General features: G+C 29.3%; 1 protein-coding gene across 12 annotated transcripts; it reads left to right on the top strand.

The window, feature by feature from the left end:
* The first annotated feature begins 636 nt into the window (after nt 1-636).
* LOC120069548 (uncharacterized) lies at nt 637-12,149 on the top strand. 12 transcript variants are annotated; one of them, XR_005479576.2, is made up of 7 exons: nt 648-1,241; nt 2,249-2,320; nt 4,229-4,312; nt 4,421-4,595; nt 5,384-5,933; nt 6,017-6,069; nt 11,865-12,149. XR_005479576.2 is itself a non-coding variant. In XM_090310527.1 (4 exons), the coding sequence occupies exons 1-4, from the start codon at nt 808-810 to the stop codon at nt 5,011-5,013; spliced, it is 381 nt and encodes a 126-aa protein (XP_090166653.1). In that variant the 5' UTR covers nt 675-807; the 3' UTR covers nt 5,014-5,377. The 12 variants fall into 12 exon arrangements, 4 of the variants coding, with proteins under 4 accessions (XP_090166653.1, XP_090166651.1, XP_090166650.1 ...); XR_016527469.1 differs by having other exon boundaries at nt 687-897; XR_005479575.2 differs by having other exon boundaries at nt 637-2,320.
* Nucleotides 12,150-13,712: the final 1,563 nt, after the last annotated feature.

Here is a 13,712-nt window from a genome sequence, read left to right as displayed (position 1 = left end):
AATAATCTTTCTTAAGGATTAGGATTGGATATTTTCTTTTTTATCAATTAATTTATTTCATATCATTGGATATTTATTTCATTATTTCTCCACGTATTCTTTCATATTAGCTTAATAAATTTTTCGAACAAGAAGCAAATTTTCATACTTTGAGGCATTTTTTAGTTGTAATAATTGAGTTACCACTATCTTTTTCTTTCTTTTCGTATTATGTAATTGTTGCTTGAGAAGGCATTGTCTTAAATAATAATCAATAAAGATAAAAAATCCTCTATCGCTAAAACCCTGCCTTTAACCTCTCTTGTCGAAACCCTTGTCGCCTTCGACCATCACTATTGTCATCGACTGCTACAGATGCTTCAAGCCTCATCTCCTCTCCCTCTCATCAAATCCCTCACTCGTCAAAACCCGAGCTGACCGAGGAAAGCCAAGCAAACTGACTTTTGTTTGTTGTGGTCAATTTTTTATAATGCAAAATTGACCATTGATTTGGTCAATGAGCTCAAAAAAGAGTAATTGACCGACCGTACCAATAAATATATTAAAAAAAATAGATAACCTACGACGTAGCCCACACATCACTCAAAACCATACTAGTAAGGCTAATATACTATAATTACTTTTGTAAGAACTCATCAATTTCGTTTGTCCCCTCATTTATTTTCTCTCCCTCTCTTGTCCGTCTTCTCTTTTTCCCCTTCTTTCTATCTTTTTTCTCTTTCTGAAATTCCACCCACAACACCTTCTCTCTAATTTTTTCCTTGTCAGAACCCTGTTGATCAGCGCTACTGCCACAGCCCCACGACCATGTTTCTTTTCGTCTTCCCTCATTTTCTCACCATAGCGCCACTGCAAGTTCACCAATATGCATCTCTCTTCCAGAACGGCTCTAACAAGGTTCCTCCCAAAATCGATCAATCGTTAGTGTATTCGGTATGTTGGTTCCTTAGGCACTCCCTAAACTGAAAACCACCCACTGATCAGAATCAACAGATTGATGGTTGGCGTCAATTTTAGCCCAAAACCGACACCGACCATTGATCATCAAGCAAGGAAAAAAATTTGATTTTTTTATTCTTCACGCCCCCGATTATGTCCCAGGTCATTAGATAGGAATCTGAAAAGGAAGAGAGAAACAAAGAATATTACCATACTTTTATGGATCCAGATATAGGTTTATCTCATTTTTTTTTACTCGACAAAGGACTGTAGACCTCGTAGTGACTCTGACGTTGAATGAGGTAAGTTTGAGCAGTGTAAAATTAGTCATTCAATGAGGGTATCTTCGTATGGAGGCCGATGTTCTTGAAGACTATTTGTCTGAAGCTTTTGATTTAATATTTCTAGATCGTGACAAGAAGGCTCCTCCTATTCCTTCATCCACACTAGCCAATTTTGGGCAAATTTGCTTTGTTGATTTGCATGAGGTCTTGAATTACGCAAAATACCTACATTAGCCTAAGAAAGTCGTGTCATGTTTTAGGCTTTTAGTTGTTCTGAGGTAATTGGATTGATTTGCATGAAGAGAATTTTTACTTATTTGGTTGTGATGGTTTCCCAAAGCTTCTTTTTATGGGATAGTTGTTCTTGAAAAGTTGAAGTATTTTTTGTGGAGTCGTGCAGATTTGGCTTGAGGATTGGGAGTTTGATGGAATTAATTTTTTTGGTATTGAGAAACTTTCTGATTTTGTTGCTACAGGTTGCCTTCGGATTGGTTTTAAAATGATTTTTTTTTTTTTGGATAGCTGAATACTTCTTGGTAGCTATTGGTTGGTTTTCAGTGTTTGGTGGAGGCCTTATTCATAGCTTCATCATTCATTTGCGAGCTCCCCAAGTCGTTCAATTGAAGATATTAGAAAGTTCTTAGTTCTTTAAATATGTATTTGCTCTGTTTTTATCTTATTTTCTTCACTCTCTCGGAGAGTTTGTATCTCTTAAATATTTATTCCTTTTTATTATATCAATGAGAAGCAGTATTCCTTGTTTTTTTTCTTTTTTAGTACAACAACGAGAAGTTATCCTTGTTAAAAAAAACAAAATCTGTTTGAGGGTTTTGTGTGGAATTTTCTTTTCACAATGATCCAGATTTTGTTACCATAGTTCTCATTTTTTTTTTTTGTTATGTTTTTTTTAATTTTTTTTTTATTGCGGTTTGGAATTTTGATGTTTCTTGGTTCCCAAAAATCTTGGTTTGGAATTTTGAAAACCATTATTTTTTATGTCATGACGAATTGTTTTGCACTTACAGATAAATCAGTCTATTCATGATGTTCATAGTGTTGATGTGCAATTTTGTGGAGTTAACTTCCTGGAGTCATTGGTAAGATATATTTTCTTAAATCATTTAAGGCTCTTTGACATCGATTTTTTCTGTCTGGTTTTTATGTTTTCTTTTTAAAAGGTTTGTTGGTATAGTTTTTCCCTTTTTCTAATTTATTTTTAAATTATTCGTTTTAGTTTATAGCTTTTTTTTCAAGAATCTATTTTTTAGTTCTGAGATTTGGCTTAGATTCCTAGGTACTTAACGATGGAAGTCTAAACAAAGAAATTATTATTAACTAGTTTAATTTTAAAAAATGGTACTTCCAGAAAAAGGAAAATCATTATTAAATGGGTTCTTATTAATTGAAGGGTTATTTTTTAACAATAGCTTCATAATGTTATGTCCAAATTTAACCTTATAATGCTAATTATTTTCCCCTTAGTATCAGAATTTTCACCCTCTACGTCAAGTGCTATGGGTCTTCTTAGGGAGTTTCATGAGCATTAGAATTGAGTTACCTGAAGGTTCTTGAAGTTATTTTACTTATTTTTTCTGGAAGCCATTTTAAATTAAAATGACCTACTTTGGTTCTGCCTAGTATGTCGCTTGTTCGTTTCTTCCTTAATTTGACATTCTATCAACCATTATCTTTTTGTATGACTTGAATGATTGACGTTTTACTGTTGGACAAAAGATGTTGGTGTAACTGTCACCAATATAATAATTGATTCTCAGACTGAGGTTCCAGAAGTCAAAGTTTGTACGGCTGCTTTACGAATGTTTCAAATTTTGAACGGGGATTTTTGTAATATTGTTGGTGGTAAGGCTAGTGTAAGCTCTTACTATGCTCGTCAAGGATTATGGTGATACAACCAAGAGATCTAAGTATAACTTGGTGCAAGTGACCAAATTTCCACTGCTGGTGCTGTGTTGTTAGAATTAATTTTTTAGGTAGTCAAGTGAATTGAATTTTTGTAATATCATATTGAATTCGGGTTTGCTTTCAGTCATGTTCATGGGATTAAGAATAATGCACTTGAAAGATAGAAAGTGGAAGTTTTAAATAAGAGATAAAGAGATCAAAGGGACAAAACAAAATATTCTAAACAAAGTATTACACAGAAGTAATTAAGAAATTGTCTTAGAAAAACAAAAGAACAATAATGAAGAAGACCCCCTCTGGGATTTCTAGAGAGAGAAAATTATATCTAAATATTTTAAATTTTTGGACAGAAAAGAATAAAGAATAAAATTCTCTCCAAACATCATTGTAGTCCCAATTTTTTAAAAAGAAATTCTTGTCCTTTCCAATATCGTTATAACTTTTCATACTGTAATATTAAACTGCTCTTTAGTTTAAAGGTGGAAGAAGATCTCTCTGTTCATCTTGACATCTTTATCGACTTTTAGGATTGGGTAAGAAAATAGAAAAATTTGAACTTTCTAGGCACTTATGAATTCAACCCCTCTATTTGACTTGAAGCACCTTAACCATAAATCATAATCTAGTAAACCCCAACTAATGTTATCAAAGGCCTTTTCAATCAATTTGAAACCCAAGAACGTTATTCCTTTTTCTTTTATGGTCATTAGTGCTCTATTGGCAACCAAGGAGCAGTTAATAATATGACTACCATCAATGAAAGTGGTCTGGTTCCTTCTTGCAGTCTGGTTCCTATTTGTGGGCTTTTCTTTTTTTGTATGTTTGTTCTTTCATTTTTCTCAATGGAAATCAAGCTTTTTTCATAAGAAAAGGACTACCATCATGAAAGTGGCTTGGCTTTGAGGCGCTTAGCATCCATCAAATGTCTCTGTTGAGAAGGTCATACCAGTAATCATCTTAGCCATGTTGAAATGTGTTTTAAGTTATCACCTTAATCATAATAAGTTATTCTTCTTTAAAATTAAATTTTCTGTGTCTACGTTTGTTATTTGAAACTTGAGCCATCTTCTTTGATGTGTTAGGATACATTATCATTTTTCTACACTCTTCGGTGTGTGTTCACAGCACACAAAATCCATGGAAGTTAGTCACTGTGCAAAGTTTAGGTTGGTTATTCTACCATACCATTCTTATTATAAAGGCATCAGTTGTATAACTATTGTTTTGTTCTGTATAGTCTTTCACGACGTCTTCATTCTCTTCTTTGGTTGTAGCTTGGTCCTTCTTGGCACGATGTTTTGATTTCAAGTAGCCATATTTCATGGCTTTTGAATTTATATGCCGCACTTCAACAGAAGTTTTCATGTCAAGCCAAACTGCCCTATAGCCGTATCTGCTCGAAGCTAATCGTACAATTTTGCTCCTTAGCAGGGACAATATTTCATTCAGGTAAATGTTGCCTCGTTTCCTATCTGTGTCTCAAGTTGCTACATTTTTTTTTTATACTCAAGTTTCCACATGTTTTGTTTTTCTATCCTTGATATTCCTTGCATATTCTTTTGTCTATATGGTAAAGAAATATTTTTCGATCTGATGATGACCTTATTTAGTTGATTCTATTGATCGTACCATTGTGCCTTTCAGTTATAGTGAAGTTATTCACTTGACTAGCAGATTATGGATGAATTTTTAGAACTTAAGGACACAGTTGTACAAATCCATTTCAGCTCTTATACATGGTAGTAGTGAAAATTTTTCGTCTCTCGGCTTCTTCCGCTTTTTATAGTAATACCTTACATCATGAACCTAATAGCTTCTGTTGTAGTAAGAAAGTTTTTTAATGATCAGATAATGTGCAGATGCATGACAATCATCTATTACAACTCCTTTTGGGAATAATACAGTGGATTGATCCTCCGGATTCTGTTTCGAGAGCAATTGAAAAAGGAAAATGTGAAAGGTTAACTTGCACTCTTGATTTCTTGACGATCCTTCTATTCAATATTTAGTCTCTTTTTCTCATGTGCAATATCTTTTTTTTGGGTTAAATGAAATGCTTGATGGTTGTCACATTGCTATCCATTTCAACCGTAACAACTCCCTTTGTGTTTGACCACTTAAATCAATCAAGTCAGTAAAAGAACGTTCCTTGTGATTCAGTAACACATTGATAGTCCTGCTTTTTAATTTATATGGTTGGTCATATTTGATCGGATTCTTTTCCATTAATATTCCAGGCCATTTGGCACCCTTCAACTGTTACCTAGTTTGATGGGTGAAGTTATAAAGATTCTTATGACCCATAACAGTGACGAAGAGACATAGAGTTGGCAGGCTCGTGATAAGCAAAGAAGCTACGAGACTAATGATCAAGCTACTGGAGATGAAAAAAGAAGCTACGAGGCTGATGATCAAGCTACATGATTATTGAAGATAAAGTAAAAGCAACAACCCATAAGAGGAAATTAAGTTACCTCATATGGAGTTAGAAGAGAATGATACTTGTTATGAATGGATCCTAAAATAAAGAGTATAGTGGTCAAAGGAGAACAAGAGAAGACTGAAGTGATAGGGCCCAAGGACAACTTGGGTCGGTTGACCTTGACCCCAATCGAAATTGAGGCCGAGCTTCTTATGTTAGCCCAATGGCCAAAGACCCAATATAGCTACGCCTTAAGGGTCAATAGGGCAAGCCCTGGCACATTTAGCTTGAGAGATAACCTAGCTCATCTAGATAAACCTTCTATCAAATCCCCTATAAATACATCAATTATAACTCCATACGAGGTAACTTAAACTTCTGACTTCTTCTCTATTCTACAATTCTCTTGCTAGCTTAGGCATCAAAGATCTTTTTCTTTGTTTTGCAGGTCCTCTCGTTCCAAAAATTACAAATTTACCGTTGATGTCACGTGGAAGTCAGGTGCGTACTTAGCCAACATTTGGTTTCAACAATAACAATACTCCATAGTGAAAATAAAGCAATCATGTACCAAGTAAGATAAAACTAAGAGAATATGTCATATAAAAGAGAAAAGTGTATGTTGAACCTTTCTAGTTATACAAAAGACAACAATGTCAAAAAATAAAAATAAAAAAAATACTACATTTGGTCTAAATGAAACAAAATATAATAATTACAATATAACCAAATGAGTAAGATAAATGAAGAAACCTAAAGTGAAACAAGATAAAACCAAATTTATCGCATCCATAATTTGTAAAGATATTTCATAGAAGAATTCTTTAAAATCTAAAGTGGAATAAGAAGACACACAAAATAGAACTAAAAAATAATGGCTCCGAAAGAATAGTGAAGATACTACATAATACAAAAAGTGAAACTTAAAGAATGTGACATAAAAGATCTAATAAAACGGGAACGGAAAAATTGGATTAGAGATATGTACTAAATAAAGCACCAAACAAAATTAAACTAGAAGAATAAAAATGTCACAGAACATAGAGAGGGTGAAAAAAATTGAATTATTCATAGTGCAAATGCTGAAAATGTTGAATATTATATACACACACCAAAATAATAAATTAGAGAATACAAAGAGTGAAATTTTGAACAATCCAATGTACTCAATAGAACTAAATACCAAACAATTAAACCAAAAGAGGGAGGAGAAGAGACAACAAAGAGAACGAGTGAAAAAAAAATTGAAGCATCCATGCCAAACAAAATAAATAGATAAATTACACCTTAGGTCCAAAGAAATATAATGTAATAATCTATTTTAAAAATACCAAATTAAAAAAAAATGTATGAAGAATAACAAAATAGAGAAGAAAAAAATGAAACTAGCTAGATGAGAATATTTGGACAATCTATATACCAAATTATTTATGATAGAAAGCAAACAAGACAAAACTAAAATAACGTCCCCATTCAAAAACGCAAACAAAATATTAAGGGTGAAAAAAATTTGTAGAATCTATTTCTAAAAATGGTCAAACGAGTTAAATAAATAAAATAGTAATAAAAAGAGATGTAAAAACTAGACAATCACATAATTAAAAAAGAAAAAAAAAATTAAACCATATGCCAGAAGAAAAATGAATTAGTTCTAAAAATGATCAAATGAGTTAAATACATAATTGCAAAAAATAAATAAATAGTAATAATAAAAGGAGTATAAAAACGGACCGATTAAGCTTGCAAATCTTTTGCTCTTGATCTTGTTCAATGAATCTTTCTAGTTGATTCACGTAGATTGTCTCTTCAAAATTACCATTCAAAAAAAGATAAAGTGTCATAAAAAAGGGTAAAAAAAAATTGAACTGTCATAGTGCAAAAATGTAACTATGTGAAAGAAAAATAAATTCTACATCCCAAAAAAATAAAATAGGATCAAATAAGTAAAAAAGAAAAAATGCTAAAAATAATAAAACACACATAAAGCAATCCATAATCTGTCTAAGAGAGTTAAAATATTGCTTGCATACTAACAAAGAAAAATAAAGTTTGGCATCATAAATAAAACATAAATAAATAAAAGTAGTCCTAAAATAATGTGTTTTACGCAAAAAAAACTAACCAATCAACTAAAGAATAATATACAAAAGTGAAACTAATGAATAATGCTTAGAAAGTGAAAAAAAAAAAAATTGGATAATTCATGGAAAAAAATTAGAGAAAAAAGAGACCATAGTCTAAAGTGCTTTAAAATAATAAAGTACCAAATAATAGTAGAAACCCAAACAAAATAAAGCTAGAAAAATAGAAATGTAACATAAAAGAAACAACACCTACATAAAGTGAAAATGCAACCATGCCCAAAGATAAATAAATACCAATAATAAAATAATAATAAAATAGAGAATACAAAAAGTGATTTTTTTTAAAATACCAAAAATAATAAAATAGAGAATAAGACATAGAACTAATTAAAGAATGTCAAATAAAAGAAATTGGTAATAAAATCGAACAAACAATTCAAACTGCAATGGAAAAACAATGTACTAAAGGATAGAACCAAAAGGTCACATAAAATAGGATGAAAACAATTGAACCATCCAAATACCCTGCCAAATAATAATAATAGAATTCTATCTTTGGTTCCCAAAAAAATTAATATAAATAATCTACCATAAAAAAGAGAAAATGTATCGAGAATGACGAAAAAAAAAAAGTAAAATCATTCACCATAATGGAAAATTTAATTTTTCGAAAGACTTGAAGTCCTGAAAAGCAAAGTGCAAATCTAAAAGACAATTAGAAAATAAGGAAGGTCAAATAAAAACAAATCATAAGAGAAATAAGAGATGAAAGTACAATAAGAAATACACAAAACGAACACGTCAATATAAGTGAAACTAAGGAATGTCACATAAAAGAAACAAAGAAGAGGGTGAGAAATTGTTCTAAATGATGAGAAAATTTGAACAATCTATGGTTCATATTTGGTCCCCAAATAAATAAAATATGAATACTGATAATACAAAAAGTGAAAGAGCGTATGAAGAATCCATAATGCACTAAAAAAAAATCATGAACCTACCTAAAATAATAGTAGACAAACCAAATAAAATAAAAGAGACAGATAGAGGAAAAGGATAAAACAATTTAAATCATCCCTAGTGCTCACATATATGCATGCAAAAAAAAAAAAAAAAAAATCTATATTTTGATCCCAAAGAAACAAAATATTATCGGATTAGTAAAAGAAATTAAAGTACCAAAGTGAAAGTAAAACACGTCACATAAAAGAGACCATACCAGAAAGATGATAAAATTTGAACAACCAACATTGTGCCATAGAAGAACAATGTATCGAACAATACTAAAAATAAAATAAAATTTAAAGGATGTCATATAAAAGATAAGAGTGAAGATGGAAAGAAATTCAACCATACATAATTGAAAACCATGACAAAAGAAAAATAAATTTTAAGAAAAAGTATCAAAAATAATGAAACACACAAAAATAAAACTACAAGACACAAAAAGCAATCCGAAGATAATTTATCAAAAGTGTTAATTATAAAAATTGCTTGGAAATGCTAGCCAAGAAAAATAAATCCTTTTAAATATCCTAAAAATAATCGAGAAAATAAATAAAATGAATCACCAAAGAGGTTTAACTACCATTATATAAAAAAAGTATATAAAACAAATTAGTCATAAAAAATTAATTTGTAACATAATATGTCATCCTAACAAAAGTAAATATACCAAATAATTGTATCAAGACAAGGCTAAAAGAAAGTCACATAAACTAGTAAAATAATAATAATAATAATGTGTAAAATTATTCACAAAACTAACAAATCAATATAGCAAAAAATAGTAGAACTAAGAAGAATGCATATAGAAGTAAAACTTTTAAATGAATATCATAATAGAAGAGAAAGAACGATAGCAATTATTCAATAAACAAACAATATATCAAATAAGATAAAACAAACAATGTGAAACTGAAAAATTTGTCATAAAACAGACAATAATAGAGAACCAAACAAAATTAAACTAGGAGAATATTAAATATCACACAAAAAAAAAAACCATATAATGTAAATACAACCAATGCCTAAAATAGATATGTAGAGAATAAAGAATGTGAAAAATTTTGAATAATCCATGTACCAAACAATAAAATCAAATACCAAACAAGTGAACCAAAAGAGGGACACAAGAGACAGCAAAGAGGGAGTGAAAAATAGAACGAACCATGCCAAATAAAATAAACAGATAAATTCCACCTTGAGTCCAAAAAAATATAATGTAATAATCTATTTAAAAAATAATACCAAATGAAAAAAATAAAAAAGGTATGAAGAACAACAAAACAGAGAAAAAATAAAGTGAAACTAGATGAGAATATTTGGACAATCAGTTTACCAAATTATTTATGATAGAAAGCAAACAAAATAAAACTAGAAGAATGTCCCATACAAAAAAGACAAACAACATAGACTAATGGAATAATCTATAGTGCAACATTAGAAAAAATTTAAAACCTTATCAATCTATATACAGTGACACAAAGAAGAACTTTTTGATCCCTTCTTTGATCCCTTGTGTAGAGTAAATACAACCACCATAAAAGAAAGAAAAATATATTCCAACCGAAACAAAATATAAAAGTGAAGCTAGAAGACTCATACGAAATACAGTTCATTGAGATGGTGAAACTAAAAGAATGTCACACCAAAAGAGATCAAAGGGGTAATTGAAATAATCCATAGTGCAACATTAGAAAAAAATAAATGTACCGAATAGTAGTAGGACCAAACAAAATAAAGTTAAAGGAATAAAAATGTAACCTAAAAAAAATAACATAGGGAATACAAAAAATAAAAATGCGCAACCATAAAAAAATAATAAAATAGATAATAAAAAAGTGGAATTAATTAAAGAATGTCACAAACAACAAAATCGAAAAATCTATAATGCAATTGAAAAACAATGTATCAAAGAATAGAACCAAAAGTATGTCACATAAAAGAGAAAGGATGAAAACAATTGAACCATCCATATACCATGTCAAAAAAATACTAATAATGATAATAATAATAATAATAATAATAATCTACTTTAAAAAATGAGAAAATGTATGAATAACAAAAAATTAAACTAAAAGATCAGTAAAAGAAAAAAAAAACCATAATTTTTCAAAAGAGGTTGAAGTCCTTGAAAAGTAAAGTGTAAATCTACCAGACAACTAGAAAATAAGGGTATAAGAGAAATAAGAGAAAAATAAGATAAAATAATTATATAAAAGAATGTATTCATTAACCACTCTAGATTGCAGCCACATACATATGGAAATAAAATTAGAAAAACAGAAGGTACACATCATAGTTAAAAAAAAAAAAAAAAAAAAAAAAAAAAAAACAATAAGGTAGGGATAAGATTATAGGAAAATTGATTCTCGGTAAATCGTAAAATCATCTCAAATTTATTAATATGAAAAAAAAAGTTTGAGAAAATATTTTGGAATGAATTTTTGAAACAAAATTTAAAGTAAAAAATAACAGGAAAAACGTTTTTTGAAAGAGAGTTTTTGACAACGAGAAAAAGAGGAAGAAAAAGGTTTGAGAAAATCATTTGAAAGGGGTTTTTAAAGAGAAGTTCTAAAATTAAATTTAAAGTAGAAAAAAATATTTTGGAACTGACTTTTGCTAAAAACAAAATTGAAAAATCAAATTTCGAGAAAATGTTTTGAAGGAGAGTTTTTACAGAAGAGAAAAGTATGAAAGAATATTTTTGAAAATTTTATGAAAAGAGGTTTTGGGAAAACAAAAACAGAAAAGATATATATAATAGAAGTTAAAACGAGGGAAAGGCTTTTAGAAGATTTGAAGAAGAAAAGTTAAGATTCACAGAATACCCAAAAACAAAATAACGAGAAAGAAGTATTAAAATTGAAATTGAAAAAAAAAACCAAAAAAAAATCAAAGGCAAAATACCCAAAAATCAAAAAACCCAAAAACAAAATACTCAGAAATCAAAAACCCAAAAACGAAATACCCAAAAGTCGGAGTATAATAACATCATTGAAAAAAATTAAAGAATATGAAACAGAAAAACCTGAGGAAATGATGTTGAATGGGCCAATTAAGGCATTTTCATCCCATTGTCCAATGTTAATCTGAAATTAGAATCATAATAACAATAATTAATTAAACAAGGTTTGATTCACATAATTAAAATTGAAGACAATTAATAAACAAAGGTAAATTAAATAACTTACCACTGGGTTGTTATAGTATGAAGAAGAAGAGAAAAACAGAGGTTGTTTCACAGATCAAACGGCCAAAAAGTAGCAGTTGCAGGTAGCCAGTCAACTAGCCGTTGCCGATCAAAACAATCTAAGCCACTGCTGTGACGTACGCGACAAGTTCAATATTATTTTTTTAAAAAAATAACTAGCGTGGTCAATATTATTTATTTGTTGTTATATATTCATTTGTTTATTTTCAAATAATAATAGTTTGTTACTCAACTTCATAAAATAATCGGAAAAAAAAGGGCTGAGATGGGTTTTCGGGAGATTTTCAAAAATATAAAAACGAGGGAAAATATTTACATAGAATAATAAAATTTAATCATCTTTCCCTTTCTATGATATAAACACTAATAGAAGTTTATCTGTGTCTATCAATGATAGAAACTAATAGAAATCTATCATTGATAGACAATGATAACAGTCCAACAATGTCTATCTGTATTTTGTTTTTTACTATTTCCATAAATAATTTAACATTTTTTTTATTTGTGAAAAATTCTCCAAAATTAAAATGACAAAATTTTACTAGATTAATACATGGAAGGGTTGTTATTCTACCTTGAAATTAAAGTGAGAGTGAACTAGTTTATGTTCTTAATTTGTTTGGATTATATTTACTAAAACATTATATTAAAATTTAAAACAACGACACACCCTCACGTACTACCATCCATGGCCACAGCACATAATTGCACTCACACAACAATTAAATTTTTCTGCCTTATTAATTTCTTTACTTCTCCCAACTTTTTTATGAACATTTAATTTACACATCAATGGTTGCTTTTGTATTAATTGTGTGCAAAACGTCATAGGATTGAAATAATTAACCACTTTACAATGATTTCTACATTGCTTTTTTATAAAATTACTATTAAGAAAGCTTTGACAATTATTCTAGTTGAAACCAAAGATCTCTTCTCGAGTCTTAAAAAATCAATCTACTGTTCTTTTCTTTTTCAATTGGATAGCTTTTTAAGATTTGAAACCGTAATGAATCAAGAAAAGGGAATTCAAAAGAGGACGTGAGAAAACAAAAATAAGGGTATTTTGGTAATGTTAACGGATGATGATGTAAGTAAAATCGTAAAATTCTTAAGTTTGAAAAGTTGGGCGAAATTCATGGATTTTTTAATTTTTATTTTTTGGCTTTCTATATAAATATGAGAATTTTGTACAGAAAATCCCTTTCCAATTTTGCCCAAATAAAAATAGCTCTTTTCTTTCAAAAGCAAACATAAGTGAGTATAACTCAACGAACATTTAGTATATCAAAGACCATGAAGTATGTGATTCAAATCCTAACGCTCTAATTATGCTAACAAAAATGATACACAGAGATATCTACTAACCTTCTTAAACTAATAAATGATTTGTAAAATAGACAATCAGTAACCAATCCATCATACAATCCATCACACAAATTATTTAACTAACCATTAGATTGCTCAAAGTCAAGCTAACGTAATAATTTTCCAACCTGATCATGAAATGTTAAAATGAGTTTAGCTCAATGATAATTGACACATCTTCAAGTCATAAGCAAAGTCCAAAAGAAAATTTTGAACTTTAACTAAAAATGGATTGAAATTCACTAGATACTGATTCATTTCTTTTTCTTTTTCTTTTCTTTTTATATATTTATAAATTTTGAATTGCTTTTTATATGGAAATATTATCTATTTAAGATTTTGAATAAAGCCTTATTGAGGATGCTTAAAAAAAAAAAAAAAAAAAAAAAAAAAAAAAAAAAAAAAAAAAACTTGATAAAGGGCTTTACTATCGATACAAAGGGGCTACATATCTCTCATTTATACTCTTTGCGGAT

Source organism: Benincasa hispida, chromosome 2 (genome assembly GCF_027475165.1).
Source record: "Benincasa hispida cultivar pf3 chromosome 2, pf3_genome.v1.1, whole genome shotgun sequence".
In the NCBI taxonomy this organism is placed as follows: Eukaryota; Viridiplantae; Streptophyta; class Magnoliopsida; order Cucurbitales; family Cucurbitaceae; genus Benincasa; species Benincasa hispida.
This window is presented reverse-complemented; position numbering and strand designations above follow the sequence as displayed.

Coding starts and splice junctions, on each gene's coding strand:
- LOC120069548 (XM_090310524.1), top strand. CDS start 808: ATGTTTCTTTTCGTCTTCCCTCATTTTCTCACCATAGCGCCACTGCAA. Junction 934..2,248: donor ATCAATCGTTAGTGTATTCG/GTATGTTGGTTC, acceptor TTGCACTTACAG/ATAAATCAGTCTATTCATGA. Junction 2,321..4,420: donor TTAACTTCCTGGAGTCATTG/GTAAGATATATT, acceptor CTTTGGTTGTAG/CTTGGTCCTTCTTGGCACGA.